Source organism: Anolis carolinensis, chromosome 5, assembly GCF_035594765.1.
Source record: "Anolis carolinensis isolate JA03-04 chromosome 5, rAnoCar3.1.pri, whole genome shotgun sequence".
Classification (NCBI taxonomy): Eukaryota; Metazoa; Chordata; class Lepidosauria; order Squamata; family Dactyloidae; genus Anolis; species Anolis carolinensis.
Window position 1 is genome coordinate 98,472,028 of NC_085845.1, and position 15,836 is coordinate 98,487,863.

General features: G+C 45.4%; 1 protein-coding gene across 5 annotated transcripts in view; it reads left to right on the forward strand.

The window, feature by feature from the left end:
* wnt7b (Wnt family member 7B) overlaps positions 1 to 15,836 on the forward strand; it is a 138,467-nt gene that overhangs the window by 3,043 nt on the left and 119,588 nt on the right. The window contains exon 1 of one of the 5 annotated variants that reach the window (XM_008111379.3): positions 11,350 to 11,928. The exons of 1 other annotated variant lie outside the window; for it this stretch is intronic. In XM_008111379.3, the coding sequence (XP_008109586.3) occupies positions 11,537 to 11,928 (392 nt within the window). In that variant the 5' untranslated portion in view covers positions 11,350 to 11,536. Of the gene's footprint in view, positions 1 to 11,349; positions 11,929 to 14,265; positions 14,366 to 15,836 lie in introns of those variants that run through there. 3 more of the 5 variants (XM_062983594.1, XM_003221406.4, XM_008111380.2) reach the window with 3 other exon arrangements.

The following is a 15,836-nucleotide window of genomic DNA, read 5'->3' on the forward strand; positions in this document are numbered from 1 at the left end:
TTTCCCTTCCTAGATGTAAATTTCTCTCCCTGCTATCTCATCCTTGGTTTTAACTAGCAGCCTTTCCACACAGCCATATAACCCAGAATATCAAGGCAGAAATCCCATAAAAAACTGCTTTGAACTGGGTTATCTGAATCTACAGGACATATATTTCAGTTCAAAGCAGATAATGTGGGATTTTATGGGCCTAGGAGTCGTTTGTAAGTGGGGTGCTTGCCTGTCCTGAAGTGAGGGGAGAATGGCAAAGCCCTGGGCGCAGCTGGAGAAGGAAGCGGGTGCGAAACAGCGCCAATCGGGCCCAGGGAGGGAGGGCTGGCTCCTCGAGAAAGCGCCCCGAAACAACCCGGGAGAAGCCTCTGTTCCATTGGAAGGAGGGTGTGTGACTCTGTAGTGAATCTGCTCAAACGCTCGGCCCTTTTCTGTCAGGGAGAAGAGGCGAGGAAAGAAAAGAAAAGGCCACGCTCCGGGAGGGGAAGTCCGCTTCGCTCTACGCCTGCCGCCGCCGCCGTGGCGAGTGGTCTGGCCGCATTCCTTCGCTCCCGCCGAGTCCTTACCTGCCGGGCCTGGCGCGCCCCGAGCCCTGCCTCCCGCCTTATTCTCCCTCTCCGCCTCCGTTTTGGCCTGACTGCCCTCCCTCCCTCGACCCCCTTTTCTCACTGGTTAACCCAATCCCTTTGCCAAGTCTATGAGAAGCATAAATTAGGGTCCCTCCAGTACTGAAAGCACTATCTTCACCAAAAGTGGATTCTTCACCTCTCATTATCTACTTTTCTACCAATAGCAGCAATAGCTAACACAGGGCCCTTCCACACAGCCCTATATCCCAGAATAACAATGCAGACAATCCCACATTATCTGAGTGTGGACTCAGATAATCCAGTTCAAAGCACATAATGTGGGATTCTGTGCCTTGATATTCTGGGATACAGGGCTGTGTGGAAGGGCCCCCAGATAACTCAGGGCCCTTCCACACAGACATATAACCCTGAAATCCAGGTCAAGGGGATTTGATCTGGATTGCAGGTGGAAACTGAGGCCCCTTCCACACAGCTGAATAAAATCTCACATTTTCTGCTTTGAACTGGAATATATCACAGTGTGGACTCAGGGCTTCCACACAGCCACATAACCCAAAATATCAAGGCAGAAAATCCCACAATATCTGCTTTGAACTGGGTTGTTTGAGTCCACACTCAGATAGTATGGAATTTTCTGACTTGATATTCTGGGTTATGTGGCTGTGTGGAAGGGCCCATAGTGGAAGCGACCAAGTTCGACCAAGTTCGTCAGGTGGCAGAAAAAGGGGATTTGACCTGGATTGTAAGTGGAAACTGAGACCCCTTCCACACAGCTGAATAAAATTCCACATTTTCTGCTTTGAAGTGAAATATATAGCAGTGTAGACTCAGATAACTCAGTCATATAACTCAGAATATCAAAGCAGAAAATCGCACTATATCTGCTTTGAACTGGGTTATATGAGTCCCACTGCCAGTTCAAAGCAGAAAATGTGGAGTTTTATTCAGCTGTGTGGAAGGGGCAGATATTGTGGGATTTTCTGCTGTGTGGAAGTTCCTGAGGAAACTGGAAACTGTGGTGTACAGTACTGTCTCTACCACTGACTGGTTCATCTAATCCCAGCACTGCCAAAGAAACAATAGAACAGGAGCAAAGAGAAGAACTGTGTCGTTGTTAGACCTTGGACTTTATATGAACAAGACTGTTTCCGATGATGATGAAGTGAAAGCCCAGTTAGTGCAAAATCCATAGACCCAATTGCCAGGATATGTATTTCCTATGGATAAGAAGAGGCAGCTTAGATTTCAACCCAAATGGCTCAATACATTTCTCTTGTTAGCCTACTCATTTCATTGATAAGGTGCACTGGATAAGTAAGGTATGGTGTTAAAATGGGGGTAAAGGCATCAGAAGCTTGGTGCATTGGTTGAGAAACCATTTGTGTGATGGAAAAATGCAATAGAAGTCTTCAATAGATACCAAAAAACAGAGTACCTATCCAAACACTTTGTGCTTGGCTGAAAACTTATTACTAATTCACAGTGAAAAACAGGAGAAAGGAAATAAGAAGAAAGCAGAAGAAAACAGTGGCCAGTTGTGCAAACTATTGTGCTTTGTGGTTGGACAAGAACTGGCTTTAAGAGGGAGCAATGATTACCTATTACCCCTGAAGAACCTTTGCATAATGGCGTAATCTCAGGGCCTTGTTGACCTGAGAAGTCGGGGTTGCTGTGATTGTGCTTTTCCAGCAGGGAGCTGGACTGGATGGTCCATGTGGTCTCTTCCAACTTTATGATTCTAGATATGATCAAAGCTCACCCCTCATTCCTTAGGGATACACAGCAAGGCATTGGGGAAAATACTTGGCCATTTCCACTCTCTGCCAAAGAGTACCAGTGCCTCACCTACAAATTGCAAACTCCCAGATTCTATATCATTGAGCTATGGCTTCAAATTGAGATGAAGCCCTCCTGGTCTCTCTTGGTCCCACAGTCTGGGAGCATTGTTGTAGATCAGTGGTTCTCAAACTGGGATCCCCAGATGTTTTTGGCCTACAACTCCCAGAAATTCCAGCCAGTTTGCCAGCTGTTAGAATTTCTGGGAGTTGAAGGCCAAAAACATCTGAGGACCCCAGGTTGAAAACCATTGTTATAGATAATGTACAAATTCTAATCTTCTGGACCTAAGACATCCCTGATCCTGCTGTCTTAGACCTCAGTTCAAAAGAGAGTATCAAGGCTCCCCTTCCCTAATATATCCTTAGGCATGACCCCAGCAGGAATAGCCTATGGAAACAATCTCTTTCCTAAACTGGGATAGGCCCTGTCTGGGGTGGCCCATATATTCAGGCAAGTCACAGCCTGAATGGTGTTGCCTTCAAGTTCTTTCTAACTTATGGCGACCTGTACTGGATGTTTCTAGGCAAGATGTATTGTCTTCTTCTGGGAGAGTGTGCCTTACTCAAGCCAAACTTCCATTGTTCGCCCATAGAAAACCATGATAAAGTATCTAAGAAACAAGAGTCAATGTGGTCTATCCAATACAATTTTCTGAATCAGTTCCCCCCAATAACTGCGGGAAAAGGTCTGAAATCCAGAATATCAAGGCAGGGAATCCCACAATATCAGCTTTGAACTGGAATATATGGCAATATGGACTCAGATAACCCAGTTAAAGCAAATATTGTGGAATTTCCTGCCTTGATATTTTGGGTTATATGGCTGTGTGAAAGGGCCCCAAGACACTAAGGATTTTGGGGGGGGGGGGGGGTTGGGCTGTGTTACCGCTATAATATGAATTGCAATACTCAATGAAAACGCGCACTGTTTGCAATATCTAAAGCAGTGACTCCCAGGTTGGACCCAGATCTTGCTGGACTTCTACCTCTAGCCCAGGGCTTCTTAAATTTTTCCATTCAGGACCCCTTTTGCCTGATAAATATTTCTTTGACCCCGGGTCTATAGGGATATAAGATAGGTATAAAAACCAAACAGGGATAACAAATCAGTATTTGCCAGTCTTGCTAAGCAGGCTGATTTTCCTTTTTATGAAATATGGCTAAAGCATTTTCTGCAGAGTCCATTGTAAACACTGAATAGATGCCTGCAAATGTCGGGATTCACAGTTAAGCTCTTTTTTAAAAAAAGCATATCCATACCCAAATGGAAGCGACCAACAGACCACAACATCCAAACAGCCGTTTGAGCCGCATATGCCCAACAGAATAAAAATGAAGGTTCTGTATTGTTGGAGGCTTTCACAGACGGAATCACTGGGATGTTGTGTGGTTTCGGGCTGTATGGCGGTGTTCTAGCAGCATCTTCTCCTGTAGTTTTGCCTGCATCTGTGATTGGCATCTTCTGGAGAAAATGCAGCTAGATCACGACCATACCGGAAACCACACATCACCCAAATGAAGGCTCTAATTGAAAACTGGGTTGCTGTGAGTTTTCCTGGCTGTATGGCCATGTCCCAGAAGCATTCTCTCCTGACTTTTCACCCACATCTATGGCAGGCATCTTCAGAGGTCTGTTGGAAACTAGGCAAGTGGGGCTTATAGATCTGTGGAATGTTCAGGGTGGGAGAAAGAACTCTTATCTGCCTGAGGCAAGTGTGAATGTTTCAATTGGCCAGCTTGATTGGCCTTGAATAGCCTGGCAGCTTCAAATCCCGGTTGTTTCCTGCTTGAGGAAATCCTTTGTTGGGACATATTATTTGAGAATACAGAAATGCTGGACCACTCTAACAACCACTATGTCAGACTACGCAGAGAAGCCACTGAAATCCACACTTTCAGCAGACAGGAGGAAACCATGAAAATGAATAAAATCTGGTTACCAGTAATTTTAAAAACTCTAAAATCAGGACAATAAATAAAGAACAACACTCTGAAAACATGGGAATTTCAGACAAGAAACAATCAGGGCCAGTTAACACCTCCCAACAAAGGATTCCCTCAGGCAGGAATCAGCCAGGCTTTGAAGCTGCTAGGCTTCAGTGCCATCAAGCTGGCTAGTTGAAACATTCACGCTTGCCTCAAACAGACAAGAGTTCTTTCTTCCTCCCTGGACTTCTCATAGATATATAAACCTCACTTGACTAATTTCCAACAGACCTGCCATAGATGTGGGTGAAACGTCAGGAGAGAATGCTTCTGGAACAGATCGGAAAACTCACAGCAACCCAGTGATTCCGGCTATGAAAGCCTTCGACAACGGCGCGCTCCCTGGGCTCGGCTTTGTCCTGGGAGCGAAAATGCCCAGAGACCTTCCAGGCGTCTTCACAAACCTGGCCGGCTAAATATTAGTGGACAAACAAGATAGAACAAGAAACGGGTCCGCTCTTTCTGACGCGGATTTCGTTACCTCGTCTACTTGTCCGCGTGCCGAGCTAGACCGCAATTTTCCTTGAAGGGAGGGCTAGTTGGGCTATTTCTAACTGCGACTGATCTCCGGGATCAGGATTGACCTCGAGATCAATCTACCCGAAAACGTCTCGACGTGTAATCGTCTTCCAGACCTCGCTAGGATCCAGATGACCACTCAGGGCATTTTTGTCCCCCCTCCCGCCTCTTGGCTCGCCAAAAACAACATTGAGGGGCAATAAATATATATATTTAGTGGTTACAACGCTTGTCCAATAGCACGACTCCTTCCCTTGGGAGGGAGGTGATTCTTCGGTTGCAAATGATAGGAGAGAAATTCAGAATCAGCTCAGAATCAGCGGTAAATGGGTTAATTGACACAGCCTAGAATGAAGCAAACGTGAACGAAAGAATCGTTGGGAGAAATCTGAATCCAAGTCCATCGACTTGGCAGTTCATAGTCTTGACCATTTCGGCTTCAAGGCGTCGGTAGCTACTATTCCGCCCAGATTTTCCCTTACTGTTCGTTTGGAAACGGTTTACAAAATGGATGTAGTGATGATGATGATGATGATGATGATGATGATGATGATGATGATGATGATGATGATGATGATGATAGGGATCCTCTCACCTCTACCGTATAGCATGCAGCTATGGACAAGTCTACATAGGGACCACCAAACGCAGCATTGCACAAACACGAATGGAGGAACATGAATGGCACTGCAGACTAACTCAACCAGAGAAGTCAGCCATAGCAGAGCATCTGATTAACCAACCTAGGACACAGCATACTATTTGAGAACATAGAAATGCTGGACCACTCTAACAACCACCATGTCAGACTACACAGAGAAGCCATTGAAATCCACAAGCATGTAGACAGTTTCAACAGAAATTAGGAAACCATGAAAATGAACAAAAGCTAGCTACCAGTATTTAAAAAAACTTTTAAAATCAGGACAGTAAATAAAGAACAACACTAAAAAAAACCCGGGAATTCCAGACATATTAAAAATCAGGGCCAGCTAAGGATTCCCCCAGGCAGGAAACAGCCAGACTTTAACTGTAAGGCTATTCTATGCTAATCAATAATAATACACTTTATTCATATACCGCCCTATCTCCCCAAGGGACTCAGGGCAGTTTCCAATACCACAGCAAACATACAGCAGTTAAAACCATACAGCAATCAGAACATAATAAATCAATTAACAAGGAATTAAAACCTAAATAACATCTGCTCCATCAATAATGTCCAGATACAGTATCAAGGTGATCGATTGCAACATTCACACTTGCCTCAAACAGACAAGAGTTCTTTCTCCCACCCTGGATATATAAACCCCACTTGCCTAGTTTCCAACAGACCTCTGAGGATGCCTGCCATAGATGTGGGTGAAACGTCAGGAGAGAATGCTTCTGGAATATGGCCATGCAGTCAGGAAACCTCATAGCAACCCGGTGATGCTACTGTATTTCTTCAACTGGAAGACGCATCGATTGGAAGACGCACCTCATTTCATTACCACCACCAACAAAAATATCTAAGATACACCTGCTATTCTAAGATGCACCCCATTTTTTGATATATTTATTTGGAGGGAAAAGGTTTGTCATCGATTGGTAGAAATACAGTAACAAACTGTTATTTGTTACCCGCCTCTACTATTGGCTGGAGGCAAACCATATCAACACAAAATGCACATGCAACATAAAAGTCAACATAATTCAAAGGCCTCCCAGAAGAGATGAGTCTTCAGTTGGGGCTTAAATTCTGAGACCTCATTGAGCTGTTTTTTTTTTTTTTTTTTGCATTTACCTAGAAGCAGGGGGACCCATTATCTGACTTAAAAGTATCCAAGGAAAGCTCTAACCTCTTTGAGCATCATTGAGAAAGAATTCAGCGTGAACGTTTTCTTAAAGGCACCAGATCCCTTCTGATCATGAAAGCTAAGCAGGGGCGGCCCTGGTTAGCCCTTGGATGGGAAACTTCCAAGGAATCCCAGGCGTCTGTATTTTTCTCAGCAGAAGGAAGAAGACTTTCAATCGCAGTAGGCCTTTTTTGCACTGCCATATAATATCCAGGGCCCCTGGTGGTGGCGCAGTGTGTTAAAGCGCTGAACTTGCAGACCGAAAGGTCCCAGTTTCAAATCCCGGGAGCGGAATGAGCGCCCGCTGTTAGCCCCAGCTCCTGCCAACCTAGCAGTTCGAAAACATGCCAATGTGAGTAGATCAATAGGTACCGCTCCGGGCGGGAAGGTAAGGGCGCTCCATGCAGTCATGCCGGCCACATGACCTTGGAGGTGTCTACGGACAACGCCGGCTCTTAGAAATGGAGATGAGCACCAACCCCCAGAGTCAGTCACGACTGGACTTAACTTCAGGGGAAAACCTTTACCTCTTTATAATATCCAGATTATCTGCTATGAGCTAGATTTTATGGCTGCGGGCAGTTCAAAGAAGATAAAGTGGATTATTTCCTTTGATAATCTGGATTATATGGCAGTGTAGAAGGGGGACCGTGTTAATCTAATCCTGCCTTTACTGGGCCAAATACACAGTGCCTAATGTAGCGCTTTTGGTGGGATTTTGGCGCACTTCTGCTGTACCTGAAAGGACTCTGGGATTTGTAGCTTGGCGAGGGCTGCTCTCTACAGACAGTCCCAAATTACAATATGGGGAAAAAGTGTTTTGCACTGAAGTTTTTTCTCCAATCCTTGTTTCCACAAGCCCATTTTTTTTCGGAATCCAATTCTCACAGGGACAGAAAGTGAGGTGGACTCTTCTGAACAGGGAGGGGCACAGGCAGCAAAACAAGCACCACAGGTGTGTTGAGCTTTCCCTATGGAAGCCAAAGCTAAAAACATATATTTCTGGCTGGTGTTACACTTAAAACTGTGTCTGTGAATTCAGCTCCGTAGCCTTCGGAAAAACCACTGGATACTAAAGATAGGACTATCGAAACCTTTTGTAGGGAAATACTTTTTGCAGGGCGGGGATGTTTTCCGTGCAGTCCCTCATTTATTTAGCATTATTCATTTCCCGCCCTTTTCCCCACGAAGTTGAAGGCTGTCTCTGTTCTCGCATTTTAAACCTCACAACGGCGCGGCTGTGGGGAGATTTTAAACTGGGCCTCCTCCATCTCAGGCCTATATAATGCATTTTAAAACTGCATTATGTGGCAGTGTAGATGAAGCTCCAGCCCAGCCTTCCAACCCCTAGGCCCTGTGACCATTAAGTTCCTAGCTCCTGCTGAAAGAGCTGGGTCTGATAAGCCTTCAGGCAAGACAGTTGAGAGGAGGCATGCGAGCCATGTTTACATATCTGAAAGGTTGTCATAAAGAAGAGGGTGCAGGTTTATCTTCTGCAACCTTGCAGACTAGCAATGGGTTCAAATGATTCCACCTGAGAACTGGGAAGAACTTTCTGACTGTGAGAGCTGTTCAAACTGTAACTCTACCTCAGAGGCTGGTGGAAGCTCCTTCTTTGGAGCCTTTTAAACAGACTTTGTGCTTTATCCTGCCTGGGAATTGGATTGGATCGCCCCTGTGGACCCGTCCAACTGGGTGATTCTGCGATCCTATGCAATCCTCCACAGAGCGAGACCACTTTCTTTAATATCGTTTTGGAAGGGCATTCAGTGGTCAGTTAAGGCCTAAATATGAATGCAAGCAGCGCTGGCCCCTACAGCCGTTTTCACAAGGGTCCTGACAAACCTGGTCGGCCGTCCAAGTGTTTTAGACTGCAATTCCCAATTACGAGAGATTTTTGGACCCTGTTGTCGCCTTTCCAACCTCCTTCAAGGACAAGCCAGTCACTTCAAGGATACCATCCATTTATCTTGCCCATGGTCTCTTCCTTTTTCCATCCATTTTCCCCAGCATCATTCTCTTCTCCAAGCTTTCCTGTCTTTTCATGATGTGGCCAAAGTGCTTCATTTTTGCCTCTAATAGTCTTCCCTCAAGTCGGGCATTATTTCCTGGATTATGGACTGGTTGGATCTTATTGTGGTCCAAGGCACTCTCAGAAATTTCCTCCATCACCACAGTTCAAAGGCCTCTATCTTCCTTCGCTCAGTCTTCCTTATGGTCCAGCTCTCACATCCACAGGTTACTACGTCTTCCTTCGCTCAGTCTTCCTTATGGTCCAGCTCTCACATCCACAGGTTACTACGAGGAATACCATTGCTTTCACTATGCGCCTTGCTAGTGTGATATCTCTACTCTTCACTATTTCATCGGGATTGATCATTGCTCTCCTCCCAAGAAGCAAACCTCTTTACTTCCTCTTTACGGCTTGAAATACAAAGTCTGTCACTGCCTCCACGTTTGCTCCCTCTATTTGCCAATTATCAATCAGTCTGGTTGCCACAGTCTTGGGTTTTTTGATGTTTAACTGCAACCCAGCTTTTGCACTTTCTTCGTTCACCTTGGTTAGAAGGCCCGTGTCTGTCTGAGGCAGTGTGAATGTTGCACTTGGCAAGGTTGATTAGCATTGAACATTGCAGCTTCAAAGCCTGGCTGCTTCCTGCCTGGGGGAAAGGTTTGTCAAGAGTTAGGAACTCCCGGTTCCTAACTGGTGGCGAAGTGTGTTAAAGCACTGAGCTGCTGAACTTGCAGACCGAAAGGTCCCAGGTTCAAATACCGGGAGCGGAGTGAGCGCCCGCTATTAGCTCCAGCTTCTACCAATCTAGCAGTTCAAAAATATGCCAATGTGAGTAGATCAAAACATGCCAATGTGAGTACCCTGTTAACCCCTAAAATAAGACATCCCCAGAAAATAAGACCTAGTAGAGGTTTTGCTGAATTGCTAAATATAAGGCCTCCCCCGAAAGTAAGACCTAGCAAAGTTTTTGTTTGGAAGCATGCCCACCGAACAAAACACCAGAGCATGCAGGATCGGTAAATGTAGTACTATAGGGTGTTGTACATGGAAATAATGGTAGTAACAAGAAATTCTTGATAGGATTCACAGTTTGTCTGGTTATGCTGGTTTGTGATGACAACTACTTTACAGTATATAATAAATGTTCATTTTTTTTGTTCAACAATAAATATGAATTCTTCTTCATGGAAAAATAAGACATCCCCTGAAAATAAGACCTAGAGCATCTTTGGGAGCAAAAATTAATATAAGACACTGTCTTATTTTCGGGGAAACATGGTAGGTACTGCTCAGGCAGGAAAGTAACGGCGCTCCATGCAGTCATGCCGGCCACATGACCTTGGAGGTGTCTACAGACAAGCCGGCTCTTTGGTTTAGAAATGGAGATGAGCACCAACCTCCAGAGTCGGTTACGACTGGACTTAACATCAGGGGAAACCTTTACCTTTACCTTAACTACAACCCAGCTTTTGCACTTTCTTCGTACACCTTGGTTAGAAGGCTCGCGTCTGTTTGGGGCAGTGTGAATGTTGCACTTGGCAAGGTTGATTAGCATTGAACCGCCTTGCAGCTTCAAAGCCTGGCTTCTTCCTGTCTGGGAGGAATCATAGAATCATAGAATCATAGAATAGTAGAGTTGGAAGAGACCACATGGGCCATCTAGTCCAACCCCCTGCTAAGAAGCAGGAAATCGCATTCAAAGCACCCCCAACAGATGGCCATCCAGCCTCTGCTTAAAAGCCTCCAAGGAAGGAGCCTCCACCACGGCCCCGGGGAGAGAGTTCCATTGTCGAACAGCTCTCACAGTGAGGAAGTTCTTCCTGATGTTCAAGTGGAATCTCCTTTCCTGTAGTTTGAAGCCATTGTTCCGTGTCCTAGTCTGCAGGGCAGCAGAAAACAAGCTTGCTCCCTCTTCCCTATGACTTCCCTTCACGTATTTGTACATGGCTATCATGTCTCCTCTCAGCCTTCTCTTCTGCAGGCTAAACATGCCCAGCTCTTTAAGCCGCTCCTCATAGGGCTTGTTCTCCAGACCCTTAATCATTTTAGTCACCCTCCTCTGGACGCTTTCCAGCTTGTCAACATCTCCCTTCAACTGTGGTGCCCAAAATTGGACACAGTATTCCAGGTGTGGTCTGACCAAGGCAGAATAGAGGGGGAGCATAACTTCCCTGGATCTAGACGCTATTCCCCTATTGATGCAGGCCAGAATCCCATTGGCTTTTTTAGCAGCCGCATCACATTGTTGGCTCATGTTTAACTTGTTGTCCACGAGGACTCCAAGGTCTTTTTCGCACACACTGCTGTCAAGCCAGGCGTCCCCCATTCTGTATCTTTGATTTCCATTTTTTCTGCCGAAGTGAAGTATCTTGCATTTGTCGGGAGTTAGGAACTGTTGCTAGCTGTTAGGAATGGCGGGAGTTGAAGTCCAAAATACTTGGACTTCGACTGATGAGGGATTGAGGGAGGGAGAGCGGAAAGCCTGGAGCGCAGGCGTGTCCGACGTGGAGAAGGAAGGCAGCCTCGCTTTCCGCGGTGGGGCCGGCGCTCAGAGTGGAAGCGGGCTAAGGATGCTGCTTCTCTAATGTGTCTCTTTCTTTGCTTCGGCGCCGGCAGGGAAAAGAGGCTCTGAAGGGGACCTGGAAGGGACGGACGGAGGGACGGACGGGTGTAGTGGCTGGGCGGTCGGACACAGGCGCGCTCACGCCCCGAGGGGAGGCGGATGGCCTGGGAGAGTAGGCGGGAGGGCGGTCTCGCCCAATGGCAGCCTCTGGAGAGCCGGCGAGGAGGACGCCCGGCAGCAGCAGGAGCAGAAGCAGGAGCAGCAGCAACAGACCCCCGGGAGCGCCCTCAGTCCGCCCAGAGGAGCCGCTCGGGCACCACAAAGGAGGAGGCCAGCGGCAGGCAGGCGGACGAGGACGAGGAGGAGGAGGAGGAGAGGAGGAGGAGGAGGAGGGCGGGGGAGTCGCGCCCCGCCGGGCCCTCTCCCTCCCTCCCTCCCTCCTTCCCCAGGAAGGGGCCACGCTCCCTCCGCCCTCCCAGTGCTGCCCAGAGAGACCCGGGGCCACCATGATCCTCTTCTCCTCGCGCAGCGTTTTACTCTCCGTCTATTACCCGCAGATCTTCCTCATCCTCACCAGCGGAAGTTACCTGTAAGTCATCGCTACTGGGGAGGGGAAGACATGTGGATGCCTGTACGCAAAGGGGTAGGGGGAGCGCGGTTGCGAATATCTGGGAAGGAAACGGAGGGAAATCTTTGAGTGGACTTGAGGCCGCGTCCCATTGAAGCCGGTGGCGTCAACGTGCCTCATTGACTTGAATGGGACTAAGACTAGGACTTCGGGTTTGTCCGGACTCAGAGGCGACTGAGAAGCGGGGAGGATTCCCCTCGGGCTCGCCTCCAATTCCAGCTGCATCCAGGGCTCCGCAAAGTGCCCCCCCCAGACACAGCCCTCGACGGGAGCGTCTCCGACTCACCGCCAATCCCCGAGAATGTCCCTGCATATCCCGTAAAGGGAAAAGGGTTCTAATATTTTCAGGCGTCCCTAGCCCCGGCCGGATTTTCTTGAAAGCCCCCTTTTAGGAAACTCGCCTTCCCAAGTTTCCCTAGCTATAAATAGTCTGCAAAAAAGCCTCGAAACAAAAGCCCGTCTCCCCCCCCCCCCTCCCTCAACCGCACGCCAGATGCTGGTGGTTTCCCTTTGCAGCGTGACATAATTATAAGGTCCGAAAGGCGAGGAGCGATAGAAGCGGGATCATTCCCAGGGAAAGCGGGCGCGAGGGGGAGCCTCCTCGCCAGGAAGAGGAAGGGAAACCTTGGCGTTGGCCGGTGGTTTCCAAAGGGATGCGGCCGTGGCTTTGCTTTGGACAGGAATGTGAAGTTATCACTGGCAGACTTTTTTTGACTTGAGAAACTTCAAGTTGCTTCTGGTGTGAGAGAATTGGCCGTCTGCAAGGGCGTTACCCGGGTGTTTGATGTTTTTCCATCCTGTGGGAGGCTTCTCTCATGTCCCCGCATGGGAAGCTGGCGCTGACAGACAGGAGCTCACCCCGCTCCCCGTATTCGAACCTCGAACCTCCCACCTTTCGGTCAGCAGTCCTGCCTGCACAAGGGTTTCACTCATTGCGCCATCGAGGGCTAGCAGACTGACTCCTATGGCAGGCAGACTCCTATGATATTTGTCCCCATGTCATGTTTCTTACCACATCCATTTAAACAAAACCCTGGAGCGATTTTCTAAGTACAGTAGAGTCTCACCAATCCAAGCTAAACGGGCCGGCAGAAGCTTGGATAAGCGAATATCCTGGATAATAAGGAGGGATTAAGGAAAAGCCCATTAAACATCAAATTAGGTTATGATTTTACAAACTAAGCACCAAAACATCATGTTACACAACAAATTTGACAGAAAAAGTAGTTCAATACGTAGTAATGTTATGTTGTAATTACTGTATTTACAAATTTAGCACCAAAATATCACGATATATTGAAAACATTGACTACAAAAATGGCTTGGATTATCCAGAGGCTTGGATAAGCGAGGCTTGGATAAGTGAGACTCTACTGTATTCAGCCAGCCCCTCTTTCTTAATTCAGACTTTGTATTGCAGAGTCTATGGCCCCTTCTGCACTGCCTTATAAAATCCAGGTTATCTGGTTTGAACTGGATTATATGGCAGTATAGATTTATATAATAATAATAATAATAATAATAATAATAATAATAATAATAATAATAATAATAATAATAATTTATTTATATACCCCCTATCTCTCGGATGGGACTCAGGGCGGTTTCCAATCATAAAAACAACACAAACATTACATAACAACATAATAACACATTATTAAGCAAAGTAAAATAATACAATTATAGCAATAAATAACACTTACATGACCTGATCAAGGGGACGGGAACCATGAAATATAATCCAGTTCAAAGCAGATAATGTGGATTTCTGCTTTGAAAATCTGAATTATTTGACAGTGTAGAAGGAGCCTTAGTGTGTAAAACAGAACAACTTTTCTGATGTCCTCCTTGGATGGCTCCTAGGATTTTTTTTTAAAAAAAACTGATTAAAAACTCCTGCAGGTTATGCAGCAGGATGCATTGCATAGTCTATCTGACCAATGGCTTTCACTGCAGGGACTTTATCTTGTTCCAGTCAGAGAACTTCTGACTGAAAGGATATTTGCAAATATGTTTGCATAGATATTCTAACAACATCAGTGATATGAGCATAGTTTCAGCCATGTCATTGTGCTCACCTTTCTGATGAGATCAGTGGAACTTCAATGTGCTGAATCATGTTCTTAGCTGATTATAGTTAGCTCTGTTCTGGTGTGATCCTGTATATGCTAAAAAATGGATAAGGATTCCTAGGGCTGAAAATGCATTGCCATAGGCTTAAAAGGGAGAGTTAGGGCCCTTCCAGACAGGATCTGATCCCAGGTTTTCTGTTTATCCCAGATTATCTGGCAGTGCAGACTCCCAGTTTAAAGCACAACACCTGGGATCAGATCCTGGGATATAGGGCCTGTCTGGAAGGGTCTCAAAGCATATCCTCAAAGCTCTTCTACTGTAATCAGTAAGCCTTCCATGTTCATTTTTTAATCTTGATCAATGGAATATCTAATCTAGTCGTGATTATTATCACGACTTTTAAACTCAATTTTTTAAAAAAGAAATTTTATGAGAAATGTGTTGACAAGGACAATGTGCTACATATTATTATGGTTTCATTCCATTGCCATTGTAGGTGATTTGATATGCTTTCTGTGAAGCACTTGCTTCCATTTTGAGAACTGATGCAACTCCCTGGGTTGGATTTCCTGTGTGTTATTTCCATGTTGAATAGAAAGTACCCTATTGAACTTGTGGGATGTGTGTGTGTGTGTTGTGGGTAAATGTACTTTCCCTGGTTTAGTAATGGCAACCTTTGAAGATTAAAGCTTGGCAGAAGCTGTCTGCCTATTTCCTTTCTGGGGTCTCTTTCTGAGGAATATTAGTATTCTGAAGGAAGTAAATGCTTCTTTACTTTACTTGCTTGTTGGAAATTCAGATCATTTGGGTAGTTTCCTTTCTCCTGAGTGTTATATGTTTTCTCACTTGCACGAGTAAGCAATGCATAATATTTTAACTGAGGAATATAATCATAATTTTGAAATGTTATAATTACATCACATGTTTAAGTATTGATTTAACTATTGCTATTATTTGATGATTAGGAAGTAATTAGAATTTTTTTTTTACTGATGATTTCTATATTTTTGCTCTAGTGTTTATTTTTGACTTTCTATTCTAAAACATTATTCTCCACTGGTTTAGAATAAAATACAACAATAGAATAATTCCTGGAGTAGATTTCCAGAACTGAAGTCCAAAACATTTTGTTGAAAAACATGACATCTCACACTGTAGCATTTGTGTGTGATACATTCTGCAGGTTTTAAGAAGGATGGCAGATGTAGAATAATTGTGTCAACATGCCTATGCTCCTTTCATATACATGCATGCATGTAACATGGACATAATATCAGAATGAGAAGCAACCCGGTTCTGTGCTCAGTCCTATTCAGAGTTAGATATGTTGAAGTTCATGCATCAATTGGTTTAAAGATTACTAACTCTATTTGTTACCCTATTACACTGCACTATAATCCTAATGTATTTTCAAGTAACAATAGCACAACTTTCACAGCAGTCTGAGGAACAGGCTCTGAACTAGGACTAATGGTTTGTTTTTCTCTCTGCCCTCTAAGATGTCAATGTTTTGTTTTCTTATTTGTCTTCTGCCGAGGTGAAAATATTGCCTAGAGTGCTGTGTTGCCATTATTGGTTTGTTTGCCAAAAGTATGATGCTTTACATAAAAAAAAAAAAGCTGGGGAGAAAAACAGGTGCCTGCCCTGAGGAGTTTTCACTCTATAGAGGGAAATAACAGTGGTTTGAGAGAGGCTGATACTTGGTGTGGAGAAAGGAGAAAGGTGGACATTTTTCTTCCCTCCTCCTAACAGTAGTACTCGAGGACTTATGATGAAAAGGTAGCAGGAGATTTAGA